The 19,514-nt window shown below is 41.6% G+C and overlaps 2 protein-coding genes across 2 annotated transcripts; both read left to right on the top strand.

The window, feature by feature from the left end:
* The first annotated feature begins 16,860 nt into the window (after nt 1-16,860).
* Nucleotides 16,861-17,595, top strand: LOC127106009 (uncharacterized). The gene is made up of 2 exons (XM_051043284.1): nt 16,861-17,107; nt 17,206-17,595. Exons 1-2 carry the CDS (start codon nt 16,948-16,950, stop codon nt 17,397-17,399), a joined length of 354 nt encoding a protein of 117 aa, XP_050899241.1. The 5' UTR covers nt 16,861-16,947; the 3' UTR covers nt 17,400-17,595.
* Nucleotides 17,596-18,471: 876 nt separating this feature from the next.
* Nucleotides 18,472-19,107, top strand: LOC127102622 (uncharacterized). The gene has a single exon (XM_051039968.1). The coding sequence runs from the start codon at nt 18,472-18,474 to the stop codon at nt 19,105-19,107; it is 636 nt and encodes a 211-aa protein (XP_050895925.1).
* The last annotated feature ends 407 nt before the right edge of the window (nt 19,108-19,514 follow it).

Below are 19,514 nucleotides of genomic sequence, written 5' to 3'. Positions count from 1 at the left end.
TCGCCGAGAGAGATCATTATCAGGCTGAGAGAGATCACTACTTCAGACAGATGAAGATTCACCAGAAGGAGATAGGGAGATTGCAGCAGGAGGACACTGAGCTCAGGTTCGCGGTGAAATTTACCAAGATGGTAGATGATGCAGAGCCATCTATTGGACCTCCTTCAGTGTAGACCTTTCTTATTTGTGTTGGATTACCGTCAGGCCTGTTGACGGAATTCATTTGTTTGTATTTCCTTTCCAATTCTGGAGAATTGTATTTGATTTGTATCAGACTTGATGTGTGACTATTGCACTTATGGTGCACTTTTGATATGCGATGGTTATTTTCATTCAGTGATCGATCTTCAAGCTTTATTTGCTTTACTGTATGCACTCACACAGCACACACGTGGTGGGGTAGTATCTTTGCTAAATCATATATCTCTGATCTGTATGGCAAAATCAACAGATGTGATGTCAGAATATTGCCGCCAGATTATTATTTGTCTCGATGAAACCAGGATCGAAAGACAGAGTGTTCCTCATGTGGATAGACATTGCATTCATGCATGATCATAATAACTTGTTTTTTATTTCGCAGGTATCAGTTCTAACGTGCTTGATTGTTTCAGGAATCATTGCTCGTGCTCGTAGAGTTGTACCTTTGCACTCAACACGTCCTCACAGATATTTCACCAGACGAAATACACCTAGGCTGATGGATCTACCCAATACAGATGTTCTCGAGCTGAAAGAGAAGATGAATGAGCTGATTAACATCATGCAGGGGTTTGCTGTGGGCCAGAAAGCACTGGCTGATAAAGTAGAGAAGCTCGAGTGGGCTTCAGCTGCCAATAGTGGTGTCAATCTGGATGGTGTCTCTAACCATGGTCTTGGTGGTTCCAGGGACGGCGGAAAGAGGACAACTGTGGGTGTAGTGAATAATAATGCCGGTGGTTTTGGTGCTGCCATAGGTGGTGGGCCCGGTCAGATGGGCAATAATATGAAGGATAGTCTGTTCCCTCCATTCTTTGGGGCTGAGGAAGATAGGGAGGAAGACAGAGAAGCTGATCAATTCTCCATGCATAACGAGCCGTTTGGTCAATATGGTGTCCAGCCCCCGAACAAAGAGATTCAGTTGTTGGCAGAGAAGATCAGAGCTCTTGAAAGCTATGCCACTCCCGGGGTTGTGAATATGTCAAATATGGGGCTGGTCGAGGGGATTGTGATCCCACAGAAGTTCAAAGCGCCCGCATTTGATAAATATAATGGGAGTTCTTGCCCGGAAACTCACCTTCAAGCTTTCGACCGTAAGATCTCCGCGTACACTATGGATCAGAAGCTGTGGATGTACTTCTTCCAGGATAGTCTGTCTGGAGGATCTTTGGAATGGTACACCAAGCTGAAGTCTTCTGATATCAAGAGCTGGCAGGATCTTGGTGATGCATTCTTTAAACAGTACCAGTTTAACGCTGACATGGCTCCTAGTCGTACCCAGCTACAGGGTATGTCTCAGAAGTCAAATGAGGGGTTTAAAGAGTATGCTCAAAGGTGGAGGGAGTTGGCTGCCAGAGTTCAACCTCCATTGGTGGATAGGGAGATGTCTGACTTGTTCATGGGTACTCTGCAGGGGGCCTTTGCTGAGAGGATGGTCGGATGTCCGGTTACCAACTTCGCTGATATAGTGGTAGTCAGGGAAAGAATAGAGAGTTGGCTGAAGTTGGGGAAAATCCAGGGTGGTAATGCTTCGTCATCTGGATCGAAGAAGCCCTTCGGAAATGGCCAGAGGAAAAAGGAGGGTGATACAAGTGCTGTGTACACCCAAAGAGGACAGAGTAGGGATCGTTATTACCAGCACACTGCTGCGGTAACTATTCCTGCTGATAATCAGCTTGCACAACAACAACAACAACAACCACAACAACAAAGACAGCCATTTCAGCAGAGACCGCAGAGGGCTGGATATCAGGTGCGGGGGAGAATGAATGACCGTCAATTTGATAGGCCCCCTGTGACCTATTCTTTCTTGTTGAAGAAGCTGAAAGATCTGGGGTTGGTACAACTGAGAACTTTGGCTCCTTTGAGACCTGACCAGAGGCCAGCCAGTTTTGATGAGAATGCTAAATATGAATTTCACTCAGGTGCTCCTGGGCATAACGTAGAAGACTGCAAAGCTTTTAAGCACGTGGTTCAAGACCTGGTGGATTCTAAAGCTATCAACTTTGCACCATCTCTGAATGTTAATGCTAATCCCATGCCCGCGCATGGTCAGAAGGGGGTGAATGCAATCTCTGATGAAAGCAGAATCGGGCTGTTAAATGTTGATCAGTTGAAGACTCCTTTGGCTGAGGTCAAGAGGCATTTGTTGAGGAATGGGGTCTTTCCGGGCTGCGGTGTTGGTTGTGCTGCGTGCACTGTTACTCCTGATGGGTGTACATCAATGAGGGAGGCTGTCCAGAGGCTGATGGATGAAGGAAGCCTCCGGTTTGAGAAGGCTGGTTTGGGGAAGGAGGATGTCTCCACCATAACTATTTACTTCGACACGGTTGATTTGTCAACTCTGGCTGAGGCGGCTCCAGTTACTATCACGGTACCTGGGCCAATTCCTTATGACAAAGATGATGTCGTGCCGTGGCATTATGGTGGGGAAGTGTATTGCAATGGAGAGAAAGTGGAAGATTAGACTGCAAGTGAAACCACCGTTTCAAAGGTGGATAATGTCGGACCTAGTGGTTTCACTCGTAGTGGGAGGTTGTTTGCTCCTGATGCTTTGAGGGGTGGAGAAGGAGAAAAAGAAAAGAAAGAAAAGGTCGAGGCTTTAGCCAGGGCGAGAGGAAAATAAGTAATCAATGAGGGTACTCCTGTGGTGACACCGGCGCCTGGTGGGTCAGAGAGAGAACTTAATGACGAAGCGGAAGAGTTTTTAAGAATCATCAAGAAGTCAGAGTACAAACTTGTTGACCATCTGCAGCAGACCCCATCTAAGATCTCAATCTTATCGTTGTTGCTGAGCTCTGAGGGGCATAGAGAGGCTTTGTTGAAAATTCTGAAGAGAGCCTATGTTCCTCAAGAGATTACAATCAATCAGTTGGAGACGGTGGTGTCTAATGTTCATGCCAGCCATGGGCTGGGGTTCACTGACCTTGATCTGACTGTGGATGGGAGGAATCATAATCGGGCTTTACATATTGCAATGGAATGTAAAGGAGCCGTGCTTTCACACGTGTTGGTTGATACTGGCTCCTCTTTAAATGTGTTGCCAAAGAAAGCCTTGGCGAAGCTGAATTGTGAAGGTTTGATTCTGACGCCCACTGACTTGATAGTAAGGGCTTTTGACGGTTCAAAGCGGGCGGTGTTCGGAGAGGTTGAGCTCCCGGTGAAGATCGGACCAGAGGTGTTTAAGTCAGTATTCTATGTCATGGATATTCAGCCGGCATACAGTTGCCTGTTGGGTCGCCCGTGGATTCATGCTGCTGGGGCAGTGACTTCGACTTTGCACCAGAAACTGAAGTATATCTGGGACGGGCAGGTCGTCACCGTTTGCGAAGAGGAGGACATCTTTGTCAGCCACCTTTCATCGTTCAAGTACGTTGAAATGGACGGTGAGATATGGGAGACCCCGAGTCAAGCATTCGAAACCGTTAAGGTGGAGAATGCTCTTTTTGCCAAGGAAGAGGAGAAACCGTCCATTTCTTCATATAAACAGGCTGCCGAGGTGGTGAAGAGTGGGGAAGCTCCAGGTTGGGGTAAGATGATGGATATCTCCGCCAAGAAAGACCGCTTTGGAGTGGGTTATCAGCCGGGCCGAGGCTCGTCAGGACAAGGCAGAGGACGCCGTACGCCGTTCACTTTCACCAGTGCTGGAATGCTGGATCCAGATCACATCTATATGGTGGATGAAGAAGCTGACAGCGACTGTGAGATTGATCGGTGGATTAAGCCGTGCGCACCAGGGATGGAAGTCCAGAACTGGAAGGCTGAAAAGATCATCACTGTCACTCTACTGGAAGAGTAATAATTTCTGTTTTTCAATTCTATTTGCATGAAAGCCATACGTGTTACCCGACACGTAATGGTTCATTGTAAGGGCCACCTCATGTTTCATTTTGCAAAGTTTGCATCATAAATAAAAGGATATTTTTCAATTAAAAGCGGTGTTCCCTGTTTTTCATTTATTTTTGCAGTTTGAAAATAAAAACAAAATAAAAATGGCAATGTTTTTTTCATTTTTCTTTTCAATTTGTCTCGCTCCGGTTCTAAAGCAATGCATGAATCAACATTCACGCAGATGCGATCTCTCTTCGGATCTCATTGATAACAATCTTGTTACACCCTCATATGATTTCGACAATCCGATATGTCATGCCGAAGAAGAAGGCGAAGAAGATTGTGAACTGCCGGGGGAATTAGCCAGGTTGTTGAAACAAGAGGAGAAGGTGATTCGGCCGCATGAGGAGCCCGTTGAGATTGTGAATCTGGGTACCGACGAGGTCAGAAAAGAAGTGAAAGTTGGGGCTGCTTTGGAGGAAAGTGTTAAGAGCAGAATGGTGGCATTGTTGAAAGAGTATGTCGACATCTTTGCCTGGTCTTATCAAGATATGCCAGGGTTGGATACCGATATCGTTGTGCACAAGCTACCGTTGAGAGCAGATTGTCCTCTAGTGAAGCAGAAGTTGTGCAGAACTCGACCTGAGATGGCAATGAAAATTAAAGAGGAAGTGCAGAAGCAGTGGGATGCTGGTTTCCTTGCTGTCACTAATTATCCGCCTTGGGTCGCAAACATTGTGCCGGTGCCGAAGAAGGATGGGAAGGTGAGAATGTGTGTGGACTACCGGGATCTGAACAGAGCTAGCCCGAAGGATGATTTCCCATTACCTCACATTGATGTGTTGGTAGATAATACAACTCAGTTCTCGGTGTTTTCCTTCATGGATGGCTTTTCTGGCTATAATCAAATTAAAATGTCGCCAGAGGATATGGAGAAAACAACGTTCATCACACTGTGGGGCACTTTTTGTTATAAGGTGATGCCATTTGGTCTCAAGAACGCCAGTGCTACTTATCAGAGAGCCATGGTGACTTTGTTTCATGATATGATTCATCATGAAATCAAATGCTATGTTGATGACATGATAGCAAAGTCCCAGACAGAAGAAGGGCATTTGGTAGATCTGGCCAAGTTGTTTGACCGGCTGAGACAGTTCAGACTGAGGTTGAATCCGAACAAGTGCACTTTCGGGGTGCGGTCCGGTAAATTGATGGGGTTCATTGTGAGTGAAAAAGGAATCGAGGTTGATCCTGCTAAAGTAAAAGCAATAAGAGAAATGCCTGAACCGAGGACAGAGAAAGAGGTTCGTGGTTTCTTAGGTAGATTGAACTACATTTCACGGTTCATATCTCACCTAACAGCCACGTGTGAACCGATTTTCAAATTGTTGAGAAAAGATCAAACGGTCAGGTGGAATAATGATTGCCAAGCGGCATTTGAAAAGATAAAAGAGTATTTGCAGGAGCCTCCGATTCTGATGCCTCCTGTGGAAGGACGACCGTTAATTCTGTACTTGACGGTCCTCGAGGGGTCTATGGGGTGTGTATTGGGGCAGCATGACGAGTCTGGTCGAAAAGAGCATGCCATATACTACCTTAGCAAAAAGTTTACCGACTGTGAAACAAGATATTCACTACTCGAGAAAACTTGCTGTGCTTTGGTCTGGACTGCTCGCCGACTGAGACAGTATATGCTGGTTCATACCACTTTATTGATTTCCAAGATGGATCCAATCAAGTACATTTTTGAGAAGCCATCATTGACCGGACGGGTTGCGAGGTGGCAAATGATTTTGACAGAATATGATATACAGTATACCTCTCAGAAGGCAATCAAGGGGAGTGTATTGTCTGATTACCTCGCTCAGCAACCCATTGAGGATTATCAACCGATGAAGTTTGAATTCCCTGATGAGGACATCATGTTTCTCAAATCGAAGGATTGCGAGGAACCGATCCCGGAGGAGGGGCCTGACCCTGAATCCGAATGGATTCTAATGTTTGATGGGGCCGTTAACGTGAATGGTAGCGGTGTTGGCGCTGTTTTGGTTACGCCGAAAGGATCCCATATTCCTTTTGCTGCCCGGCTAACATTTGAGTGCACCAACAACGTGGCTGAATACGAAGCTTGTATATTGGGGATTGAAGAGGCGATTGGTTTGAGGATCAAGAACCTTGTTATATATGGAGATTCAGCTCTGGTTGTGAATCAAGTTAACGGAAAATGGTATACGCATCAGTCTCATTTAGTTCCATACCGGGATTATACGAGGAGATTATTGACGTTTTTCACCAAGGTGAAAATGCATCATGTGCCTAGAGAAGAAAATCCGTTGGCAGATGCTTTGGCTACTCTGACTGCCTTGATAAAGGTGCAGTGGTGGAATCAGTTTCCCAGTGTTGAGGTGGGACGTCTGGATAGACCGGCTTATGTGTTTGCTGTTGACACAGCGCCTGATGATGAAAAGCCGTGGTATTACGATATCAAGCGCTATCTGGAAACTCAAGAGTATCCTGAGGGAGCGTCTAAGAAGGACCGAAAGACTCTGCGGAGGTTGGCCATGGTGTTCTACTTGAATAAGGACGGGGTTTTGTACAAGAGGAATTTTGATTGGGTCTTGCTCAGATGTGTTGATGATAAAGAAGCAAGCCAATTGATGAAAGAGGTCCACGAGGGGTCGTTCGGTACCCATGCCAGTGGGAATGCAATGGTGAAGAAGCTGCTAAGGGCAGGTTATTATTGGATGACAATGGAGGCCCAATGTTTCAATTTCGTGCGGAAGTGTCATAAATGCCAGATTTATGCTGACAAGGTGCACGTGCCTCAAAATCCGTTGAGTTTGATGTCGTCTCCGTGGCCGTTTGCTATGTGGGGCATCGATATGATCGGAAAGATTGAGCCTACGGCTTCGAATGGGCAACGGTTCATATTAGTGGCTATTGACTATTTCACCAAATGGGTGGAAGCAGCCTCTTATACGAACATGACAAAGCAGGTCGTTGCCAGATTTCTGAAGAGAGACATCATTTGCAGATATGGGGTTCCCGAAAGAATCATTACTGATAATGGTTCTAATTTGAACAATAAGATGATGGCAGAACTGTGCCGGGAATTCAAGATCGAACATCACAACTCTTCTCCTTATCATCCGAAGATGAATGGGGCGGTCGAGGCAGCCAATAAGAATATTAAGAAGATTGTGCAGAAAATGGTTGTGACCTACAAGGACTGGCATGAGATGTTGCCGTTTGCATTGCATGGGTATCGAACCTCGGTGCGTACTTCCACTGGGGCAACGCCTTTCTCTTTGGTATATGGGATGGAAGCTGTGTTACCGGTTGAGGTTCAAATTCCCTCTTTGAGAGTCCTGATGGACGTGAAATTGCAGGAGGCTGAATGGGTAAGGACCCGATACGAAGAGTTAAGCCTGATTGAGGAAAAGAGACTGGCAGCCCTCTGTCATGGGCAGTTGTACCAGCAGCGGACGAAGCGTGCTTTTGATCGAAAGGTACGACCTCGGGTCTATCACGTAGGAGATCTGGTGCTGAAAAGGATCCTTCCTCCTCAAAGCGATCGTAGGGGCAAGTGGACACCCAATTATGAAGGTCCATTCGTGGTCAAGAAGGTTTTCTCTGGCGGAGCCTTGTTGTTAACGACCATGGATGGCGAAGATTTTCCATCCCCTGTGAATGCGGACGCAGTTAAAAAATACTTCGTATAAAGAGACCCGCTGGACGAAAAGAATAAAATAGTCCAGGAAAAAATGGGCATCCCGGCGAATCGAAAAAAATGAAAAAAGGTTCGGGCAAAAATTAGGGATAAAAAGAAAAATGTACACCCGGCAAGTCGAAAACCTGAAAAGGCGGCTTGGGCAAAAAAGGGTATCCCGGTGGACTGAAAACCCGAAAGGGCGGTCCAGGCAAAAGAGGGATTGAAACGAACAACTGCGTCCAGCATGATCGTTTGCTTTGGTTATGACATCATGGATAATCCCCAATAGGGATCAGTCGGAAGCGTCTTGTTCAGAAGGCAGAAAGTACGGAGAGTCTTGAGGACATAGGGGGTGTAACCGAGTTGGAACTCGATGAAATCGCGGTTTCACATTGCCATTAGGATAGATTTTTCCTTTTGTGCGCAATTACCTCTTTTCAGGAATTGCTTCCTTTGTATTGCTCAGTTTTGAGCCACCTTTTTCAATCAATAAAGTGCATATTCAGTCAAATAATTTTGTTTTTGTTTTCATTACCGCTTTGATTGCAAAAACATCCAATTATTTGTGATAAAGAATCTTTGCATTTTAAGACATACAGGTCCCTTCAATGCATGTTTATAAGGTTGAAAAACTTGAAATCTTATTCGGAAGGTTGAGTGACTCAAGTGTTGAAATCTTGACACGCCTGGGGCACGTTTTTATCTAACGATCTCTTTTGCAGGTGCAGTTAGATATTTTCACTCACTTGCAGGTTGTGATGTGGAAGCTTTTGGTAAAAGATCCCCGTGGAGTCCAATCAGGGACGAATGAATGGAAGAATGGTGAAGACGACGAGAGACGTACGACGATCCTTGAGAATTAATCAAGAAGACTCTTCAAAGTCTGAAGATTAAAAAGTTTGTACCAATATAAGGGGTTTGCTCTTCGTAGAGTACGGAGAAGTCGGGAATACAAGGTGATGAATCAGAAAAGTCCAGACGAGTCTGGGAAATCTCAAAATTGGAAAGTTGACAGTGGATTTAGACGGTGAATGCCATGGTTCGACGAGTCGACGGGCGTTTAGTACCAGACTTTCCTTGTTTCCCCGAGCAGAGTTGGAATTGTTACATCCCCAGTAGATTCAAGGTCCGAGTCTTCCCTAGCAGGGTCGGGATGGTTATCTCCCCGGCAGGTTTTAGATCGGTGTTTCCTCAGCAGCCAGGCCCGAAGGTTGCTGTTTCCCCAATGGAGGTATCTATTGGTGGTGGTTTCCCCAAGCAGGGTCGGGATTGTTATTTCCCCAGCAAGTCAAAGACCGTTGTTTCCCACAGAGTGCGTGGGTAGTTTATTCCCCAGCGATGCCCCAAGTGGATTGGGTGCGGTGGAGGTTATCCCTGGTGAGGGTGGCCTATTTCCCAGCATCAGCGTTATTCCCCAGCAGGGTGGAGGTTGGAGCAATGGCGAGTTCCTTAGCAGAGTGCCTCGAGCTCCCTAGAAGAGTCCCTCGAGGGGGATACTTTTTATGCATTCATCATGTAGATAAGCATAGCATATTGCATAATTCATTGCGTAGCATTGCCATGGTTATGGAGCATTACGCTAAAAAAAATCAATATCATGCTTCAGCATTGCAAGCATAAGCTAGTCTCAGACCGTGGTTATTGTTTGAGAGGTGGTTTCGCCAGAAGGTGAAGATGTTACTCTGAGGAGTGCGGTATCATGATTTTGAATCAACAGTGTTCCCCAGTAGTGCGATATTGGAGGAAGGGTTTCTGTCGAGCGGAGATGGGAATGTTAATCAAGGAAGTTTCGGGGTCCAAAAAGAAAAGCAAAAAAGGAGAATAATCCCCAGCTGAGAGCAATGTGTTCGTTTGCTAGGGTTGAATTAAGGATAACATGCTCATGGCTTGTTATTCCCAGCATGGGTCGTTGGCACGCGTGCCGCCTCATTTATCATTGTTCCTCATTTTTCCCAATGCTGATAGGCATGACGAGTTTCCGATTTTCAGATCGAAGAAGTTTCCGACGTTCAGGTCGAAGAACTTGTGGTATTCAGACCAAAGTTTCCGATTTTTAGATCGAAGATGCTTCCGAAGTTCAGATCGATGTAGCTTATGGCAGTCAAGCCAGTTTTTCGGCGATCAGACCGAGGCGGGTGATCAGACCGAGGTGGCATTCAGGCCAGTTTCCGATTTTCAGATCGAAGAAGCTTCCAATGTTCAGATCGATGTAGCTTATGGCAGTCAGGCCAGTTTTCCGGCGATCAGACCGAGGCGGGTGATCAGACCGAGGTGGCATTCAGGCCAATTTCCGATTTTCAGATCGAAGAAGCTTCCGAAGTTCAGATCGATGCAGCTTGTGGCACTCAGGCCAGCTTTCCGGTATCCAGACCGAAGTGGTGTTCAGACCAAAGTGACGTTCAGGCTAGTTGGTGGGCGTTCAGGCTAATCTCCCGGTATTCAGATCGATACCAATACTCTCATACTATGATGTTCAGTATTCAGACTAATGAGCGGCGTTCAGGCCATGGTTATCCCTGTGTTACCATTTATTTTGGTATACGGGTTGATATTCTGTTTCGGTATTCAGGCCGACTTTCTCCGTACCAGACGGGTTTTTCTTTTGAGATTGCGTCTTTGCCGATTCTGACAGGCATTGTTAATTATTTTCCCATCAGAGTGCAAATTGTTCGTCTGTTCTTGGTATTCAATCACTCTTCATCCTGATCATCTGAAAGCCGAGGCTGTTCATATCGACAGGTTCACAGTGGATTGAATAGGGGCAGCTGTAACACCTCAAAATTTGCCCTCCTCTCTTGGGACTAGCTTAGCATATTGCATTTCATCTTGTAGGACATTAGTCATTGCATATTTGCATATCATGTGGAAACACTGAGCAAGTCATCCTCCTAAGTCTTTATCAGAAGATAGAAAGGTTAAAAGATTCAAGCTTAAGGGTTTCATGAATTGATCACCAATCATCTGAGGGTTTGTGCTTCAATTAGGGTTTCTTGGTTCCTCAAGGAGATTGATCATTATCTTGGTTGCAATGGTACATCACCATCATCATGGTCTTATCATCACCAAGAGGTTCATTATTCCTGATCATGTGCCTTGGGATTAGGGTTTTGACCTCTGGTCAACCCTAATCAGTTGAATTATACCAATCAGGGTTTTTCAAGGAGATGAGGGTTTGCATGGAGATGGGGATCATTACATGGTTCTAATGAGCTTGTGTAAGCTAGGGTTTCATTTTGGAGCCATTTTATCAGGAGATTGAGGCTCAAATTCATCTGTGCATGACCAAGTCAACAGAAGTCAATAGAAGTCAACCAAAAGTCAACTATTGGATTTGGGGGGGGGGGGGGGGGAAGTGGTTAGAAATGCTTCATTCATGTTCAAACAAGTCTCATTTGACATTTCAAACATCAACATTGAAGAAAATAAAGTCAGGACAAAACTTTACAAAAATAGAAAGTGACTTGTAATTCAAAATTGCCAAAAATGGAAAGGTTTTCTCCTTAATATTACATCATCAAAAATGCTTCAAATGAAATTTTGTTGAACATGAAAGTTGTAGATCTTGTTCTCCCGTTTCCAAAAAGTCCAAGAACATGAATTTCTCATGTATGGTTGAGAAGATACGGATCAATCATGGCCAAGCAAATTTGAACTTCACAAGTGCATAACTTTTGAACCATAAGGCCAATTGAAGTGGTTCTTTTTGCAACATTCTTGTTTTGACATGCTCTATCCAATTCATGCATCATAGGCCATGCATCTTGATCACAAAAATATTTGACTTTCCATTTGAATTTTGGAGGGAAAAGTCAAATTCAAAAATCATGCATTATATTCACTTGTTACCACTTGCATTTGGTCCAAAAGAGCATTTAAAGTGAACTAAACTCAGAATTCGTGCACTGTAGCATTGCATGCATGCATGAGGGGTGAATTTCCAATTTTCACTTACACCTTTGATTTCACTAATTACTTTGGTATTGCTTAATTGTGATTAGCATACATCATTAACAGATCATATAAAAGGCAAAGCATAACAGAATTTGGGATTAACACTTCATTTTTCTCAGATCTAGATCCATTTGCATCATTCTCTTCATTTGGTTCTCTCACTTTTTCATCAAATTTCTTCACAAACCTTGCCTTGTTCTTGATCAATCCTTGATCCACAAGCATAATTGGACATTTTTGGAAGCAAGATTCACCAATCTTCGAGCTGATTTGGAACTGTTGAAGCTAGCATCCATTAATGGCAGTTGAAGATTTGAGCAACATCAAGCACTATTGAGCACCAATTCTTCATCCATTCATCCATCTAAGCATTGGAGATCATCTGTTTCTACATTACAAAGCCTGAAGGCTGCAATTCCAGTTCTGCATTCTCTTGAAGGTCAGAATTAGACTTTCCTAATTCATAAAATTGTGATATGCATGTGGTAGATCTTTGAACGTGGAGAACACTGAGCTTTGTATCATTAAATTTCATTAAGAAATGAACAAGATATGCTAGATCTAAGTTTTATGTATGAAACTTCCCTTGCTTGAATCTTTGCATGTGTGTAGAATTAGAGTAATCCAAGTTTAGATTAGTGATGTACGTTGGAAGATGAATCTATTGGTGTATTTGTTGTTGATTTCTGGACAAAAGTGTTCTTGAGCTCAAGAACACGTTGAATTTGTATGAACACCTAGGGTTTTCATTTTCCAGAAGCCATTTGATCTTCAATAGCACGCGTTTGCATGAGTTTTGTGTTAATAAGCCATGCACTGGTCCACGCTGGCGTTCACGTGGCTAATTGATTGGTTCACGCTGCTTGCCGTGCCAAGTAGACTTAATGAAACGGTGTGTTTCATGATGAAACGCGCCACTTTCAAACTTCTCTTCAGTTCGATCCTTGGTGGAGACGGTTCCAATTGGCATTTTGCATTTCATTCCATGTGCCATTCATGCTTACTTCATTCATGTTTTTAATTTTTCATTTATTCAAAAAAAATCATAACTCCATGAATATTGATCCAAATGGCCTGGGAATTTTTGCATGTTGTTCCTCATGATTTCTAGTTTTTTATGAATATTTTTCCAGAAATTGTGCACGCATGAATTTTGTTTTGGCTTAGGGATTGTGTATGTATGTGTTTTCTTGACCTACCTTGCCATTTTTCTTGTGAAATGATGAGATTTTATCCAATGCTCTTGAAACTTTGCATGCTTAAACTAGACATCCTAATTGACATTTTGGTGTAGAGTTTGCATTTTTCTCATTTCTGGTTGTGGAGATATGATCTGTTTAATATAGGTGTGACAATGTGCGTCACACCTTTGCTTGTTCAAATTGATGATTTTATTTTCCATGCCAAACAAATGCCAAATGATGTGATTTTTTTGCATGATTATACTTCTGGATGTTAGGATTGATCATGAATTTTTATAGAATTTTTGGAATGATTTCTAATTTGTTTGAGATTTTCCTTTATGGCTTGTCATTTGTGGACTTTTGGATAGTCATGAACTTCAATGATTTGTGAAATGCTTGATGTTTATCATATGAACTTGAAATTTTGTACATTGATTCTAGACACTTTGAAGTTTATTATGGCTTTTGTTTGAGGCATTTATCATTTGTCAATTCTGTTTTAGGCTTGTGCTAAGTTGATGTATGAAACTGTGCCTCATTTGAGTTTGTTTGTGCTTACCTTGCCTTATGGAATTTGATTGCCATGCTTACACTTGTCAAAATCCTTTGATTTTTGGTGTGTTGATCATGTGATGGGTGCTATTTAGCCATGATTTTTCTTGGAATTAATTGAACCATTTTGGAATTAATGTGGATTTGTTCATTCTGTTGTATCAATATGGTTCCAACTTGTATGCTTTGCCTTATTTGACTTGTGAATTGATTTTGGTGCATGATATGGATGTGGAACTTTTTGGATGATGTTCATGATTGGTTTAATTTGATTCATGTCAATTTTCATGTGCTGTTTTGAATTATTTCTCCCTCTTTGACCCTAGGTCTTGTCCTAGTGGTTTGTGCTTATGTTTGAGCTTTGTTTTCAGGACAAGAAGCATATGGCCTTGAGGAAGTGATTCATGGGCTTGAGTTGCCTATTTGGTTGATGTTGATTAACATTGAGTTGTTTTGTAGGTGATTTAGCTCATTTGAGTTGAGCTTGTGCCTTGCACATTGTAGCTTGCACTTGTTGTCTGTTTGACTATGTCTGTTGACTTTTGGATTGTCTGTTTGACTTTGTGAGTTGTGTACTGACTAAGTTAGATTGTTTTCAGGTACATTAGTTGCTTAAGTTCTTTGAACTTGCTTTTGCTGTTGCTTGGTTGCTTAACCAATTGAGGTATAACTCACTGACTTCATGTAGTCTGGAAGACCCGTCCTGTTACTGGGGCAGGCACCTGTCTGAAGCCCTCCTTAAGAGGCAATGCTTGTGTATGTTTATTTTTGTGCCAAGCAGGAAAAGACCTTTGATAAGGCAATTGGCAGATAAAAGAGATGTGCAATCCATCTCCTGCTATTCAGTGTGTCATCCACTTTGCTCACACACCTTGTGTGATGCATTGTGGATATTAACCCAAGATCTTTGTTGAGTCAGTCATATGTGGAGAAGAGTTCCAACTTTCTGAACTCCCACACTTTCATTTGTCTGAAGCTCTCCCAGGCCAGGGATAAGAGCTGTGAGGTCTTACCCTCACCTCCCATTTCATCTGCTTCACCCTAACTCTCAATGTTAGGGTTAAGAGCTAACATCACCCGATTCCAGTTGGCTTGTGTTTCACAGCCTAACCTTGTGTGAGCCCATTTTGTTTGTATATAGTGTGTGCTAATTGTGTGTATGTTTGCTCTGTTTTGCCTGTTTAGGATAGCTTGCTGCCTGTGCAAGTTAGATAGAAAACTCAACCTAGGACCATTGTGGATTGCATGATAACTATTAGGCTCGAGTTAGTCTCCCTTTTAGTTTGTCATTTCCCAGTCTCTGGTTAGGAGAAAGTTTCTCCCCTGTTAAGGGGAACTACGTTGCCCTGATCCTCATACCAGATGAGGTACGTAGGCAGGAGATCGTACGAGATCTCTCCGGGCACCCTTTTTCTTTTTTGTGTGTGTTTGCTTGGCAGTTACTAGGCTCGAGTGCCAGACTCCTTAGTAACTTGTTTGTCTGTTAACCTTCTTGTGTGTGTTAGGATATGGATGTAAGACCAGCGATTGGCATTCCGTATCCTATTGGTGTTAGTTTGTGTGGAGTCCGACGTAGGTCCAGCGATTGGCAGTTGGTTTCCCGTGTGTGTTTGTTGGTTCGGAGTCTGATGTAAGTCCAGCGATTGGCATTCGGTTTCCATGTTTGCCTGTGTGTGTGGAGTCTGACATAAGTCCAGCGATTGGCAGTCGGTTTCCTGTGTGTGTTTTGTTTGGCGTGCGTGAGCCGAACTACGGTAGCTCTGATTCTCATTCCAGATGAGATACGTAGGCATAGGATGCGATATCCTAGCGAGCCCGTTCCCCTCTTTTCCCACCTGTGTTGTCTGTTGTGTGTGTGTGCATTCTTTTGAGCAGCGTTTAGCAACCTTTCTTCTATCCTTCTGAGCGTGGATCCCGTCGAGTACGACGGATGCGTAGGGGTGCTAATACCTTCCCTTCGCATAACCGACTCCCGATCCCATCTCTCTTTGGTCGCGAGACCATGTCTTTTCCAGGTTTACTTCGAGCGTTTCCTTTCCCTCTTTTGGGATAAATAACGCACGGTGGCGGCTCTGTTTGTTTTGTTTTAGCCCGCCGGTTGTTTTTCGCGGATGCGACACAGAGTAGTTAGGGTGTTACATCAAACATGGACACGTTTAACATCCTTCTGGCAATCAACTCTTGCTAAAATGGGAAGAGGTTAGAAAGCCACAATAAGGACCCCCAGAGTACTTGAATCCTTGGCAGCATAATGTACCTCGTGACTTTCTCCTATCTGATCTGATCTTAAAGATTAAAAAAGCATTATCGTACCCATGAAATACCTTTTTTGAACAATTGGAATTCTAAAACAAGAGGGAAAGGGAAAGCTCTTTCTAAAAAACAAACTGATGCCCTTTATAAGGAAAAACTAAAGGCATAAGCAACATACTTGTCTGACAGCGTAATAGTTGCAAGAAGTGGAAAACATTTCACACGTTAAAGACACACATAAGGAAAAAAACTCTTTTGGGTTTCCCTAGGAAAACCATCATGAACAACATTAAATGCCAGACACGTTTCTTTCCCACTAAAAGATCAAGTTTCCATAAATGATTGACGTTTTGACTAATAACATAACACTCTTGTGACACCTTGAGGCATACCCAGGGCCCATTTCACGACGCCCCTAACTGAGGGTCTCACATCTAACTGAGGGAGCCACGCCCATATATAGGACTCACTTTAAAGGAAAGAAAAGTTCAAAATTAGGTGGAAGACAAATTAATCACTTCACCTTTTACAAGCCCTCCTATTTGAGTAATTGTGTAGTTGTATATTTGTAAAAAGACACGTTTGGGGTGACACGGGGACCAACCTTCATTAGGCGCCCACCTAAGGGAATGTCACCTAGGCATGACTCCAGAAAGTTGGATAGTGACGTATATGTTGTCCATAATCACATGCGTAAGAAGATATAACCACGATTCTCTGAGAAATAAGTAGTCTGAGAGTTTCATGGTCAAAGTGGAATAATTACTACTTCTTAGAAACCCAAAAATCCAGGCCCATAAACATTTACAAAAAGCCTCCCCATTATTATAGAGAGAACAGTCTCATATTCATATAGAATATCTCCAAAAATGGACTTTCTTACCCTCGATAAGCTTGCTCTAAATTCCAAAAAATAATAAAACCTCTGATAATCCATTCCATACTAACTTAGGATTGCTATGCATCTATAATTTTGTTTAGCAAGTACAAAATAATAATAATAATAATATTAATATTAAAAGACATTCTAAATTAATATAAAACATATTTTAAAATTTTATTTATAAGAATTACTTCAATGATTTAAGTAAATTTTGAAAATTTTGGATGTACGTGGGTGGGGTAAATGACAGAAAATAATTAAATAAACCAACCTTGTGTTCTTTAGAGTTTCAAGACGGGATTATTTAAGGTGAATGCTTCTTTAGACAGCTAGAGAGATACAAGCATATTTCAAATTTCAAATTTCAAAAGAAGAGAGAGAAAATGTCATCGGGAAATATCAAAGGTTTCTACAAGCAAAGAAAAAACCCCACCACCGCCACAGCCAACACCAAAAAATCTCCTATCCACGCCGCCACTTTCAGTTCCAATCTCGCCCAACCACCAGCCCTCACATCCCGCAACGGCAAACCAGATCTCCAAGGTTCTATTTTTTTCATTCTTTTAATTTCTAGGGTTTTCTCATTCACCCAAATCACTTCATTTTTTTCGGTAATCTGATTTGTGCTTTGTGGATTTAAGATGAATGTAGCGAAAGCGAGTCGGTGTTGCGCCAATTTGACATGAACACGGTTTACGGTCCTTGTATTGGGATGACGAGGCTGGCACGCTGGGAGCGTGCGGTGAATCTCGGTTTGAACCCTCCGCAGGAAATTGAGAGGCTTTTGAAAAGTGGTAAAGTTCAGCAAGAATCCCTCTGGGATAGTCGCATTTAGAATGCTTTTGTGTGTTTTATTATTATCATTATAACCTATAATCAAAGTGTAATCTTTGTGTTTAGATTTTGCTTAGGGAAATCAGTTTCTGGCTGTGTACCATTTCCCATGCTACTGTATTTCGTTAACTTGGTGATGCTAAGGTGTTAAGTGAATGCTTATGCTATTACTATATGAATTAAAGTTGTTGGCATTATTGATCTTTTTCACTGTCTGGGTCAATTTTCTGTAATTGGAAATGAAATAGGCATTCCAGGAAACTGAACCTCTTGTTCTTTAATTTCAAATGGTTTTAACTGGTACATATACAAACATCTTAATAGTCTTAAACCAGAAGTTGAACTGTAATATAGGAAAGCTAGAGAAAAATGATTGTAAAAGATGAGGACAGCTGCTTGAGGGATAACGATCCCCTGCTTGAGGCTGCTCGAGGGACTTATTTTGAAGTCAAATACTTCTTTTAAGATTATTGAAAAAGAGGAATACAAATTGCAACAAATATCATATATTATGGTTACATCAACAAAGCGGTTCGACTTTAACTAGCTTATTGCATGCACATTATTAAGTGCTCTTGAAATTATTTTTAAAGCTCTTTTTGGATTTCTTATGAATGTTATAGCAAAGTGTATAACTTTTATGCATTTAGCCACTGTTAAAAAATAATATTTTAGTGATTTTGAGAGTCACATAAAATATAGTTAATATTGTTCAAAGTTATAGATCAAATGTCTTTTAAGAAACACTTTTTTAATATTAAAAGTTATAGTTAATATTTTTTTTAGTGTCATAATATCCGCTTCTAATACCTAAAGCTCATGGAAGGATGATAATAGGTATTAAAAGCAAGTCAATATTGGAAAAATATGTGACTGAAGGGGTATTGCGTAAACATTCAAGCGCATTGAAGTCACATATGAAGGATGATAATATGAAACAACGTCTTAGATTCTGCTTGAGTATGTTTGAGGATGATCCATATATGTCAAAAAATTGAACAAATTATTACCTTCTTACAAATGAGGATGATCCATATAGGGCTTGCATAAACAAAAATTATATTCAAAAGGTCATGTTTTTAGTAGCGGTAGCTAGACCTATATTTGATGATGAAGATAATGTGATGTTCACTGGAAAAATTGGTGTGTTTTCCCTAGTTGATAAAGTGTTGGCAAGAAGGTCAAGTGTCAATCGGTCAATAGGGACACTTGAAACAAAATCAATTACTTCTATCACTAAAGATGTTAGTCGAATGTTTTTAATAAACAAGATCTTACCGGCCCTCAAAGAAAAATGGCCACGGGAGCATGCATGTGAGACAATTTTTATTCAGCAAGATAATGCACTGTGTCATGTTTCTTTAGATGATGAAGAATTTCGTGTAGCAGATTCTGAAGGAGGCTTTGACATTCGTTTGACTTGTCAACCGCCTAATTCTCCCGATTTAAATGTTTTGGATTTAGGTTTCTTTAATGCCGTACAATCATTGCAACAGAAAGAAGTGGTTAATTCAGTTGATGAGCTTATTCAAATCGTAGAAAATGCTTATGAGTCTTTTGATATCAAAAGTTCAAACAAGATTTTTCTTACACTTCAATCGTGTATGATTGAAATTATGAAGAAGAAAGGATCCAATGATTATAAAATTCCTCATATAAAAAAAGATGTATTGCTTACTCAAGGAAGGACCCACTTGACTCAAATGTGATAGAGAATTAGTTCAAAAATACTTATGAATATTTATATAATATTGGCTAAACAAATGTGATAGAAATTTTTATATTATGAAAAAGTTGAATTGCATATAACTGTTGGTACTTGTTTTCTAATTATATTTTAAGTGAAAAAATTGATATAAAATATATGAAATTAGTTCAAATATAAAATTGAATAGTACTCCTATAATTTTTTTAATTAAAAAATTGAAGAATGAACAAGGAGTATACAATTTGCTTTAAGCAAAAAAGAAGAAGTTATTAGTAGTAATTTGAAATAAATGCAAATTCAAATAATTTAAAATGAAATATGAAGTAAAATAAAAGGAAAATATGCATAATAAGACAAAAGTACTATTCCTCAAAAGATAAAATTAACATGAGTATAGTACTGCACATT

This window comes from Lathyrus oleraceus, chromosome 7 (genome assembly GCF_024323335.1).
Source record: "Lathyrus oleraceus cultivar Zhongwan6 chromosome 7, CAAS_Psat_ZW6_1.0, whole genome shotgun sequence".
Taxonomy (NCBI): Eukaryota; Viridiplantae; Streptophyta; class Magnoliopsida; order Fabales; family Fabaceae; genus Lathyrus; species Lathyrus oleraceus.
The sequence above is the reverse complement of the archived record's forward strand: the minus strand, read 5'-3'. Positions and strand labels throughout refer to the sequence as shown.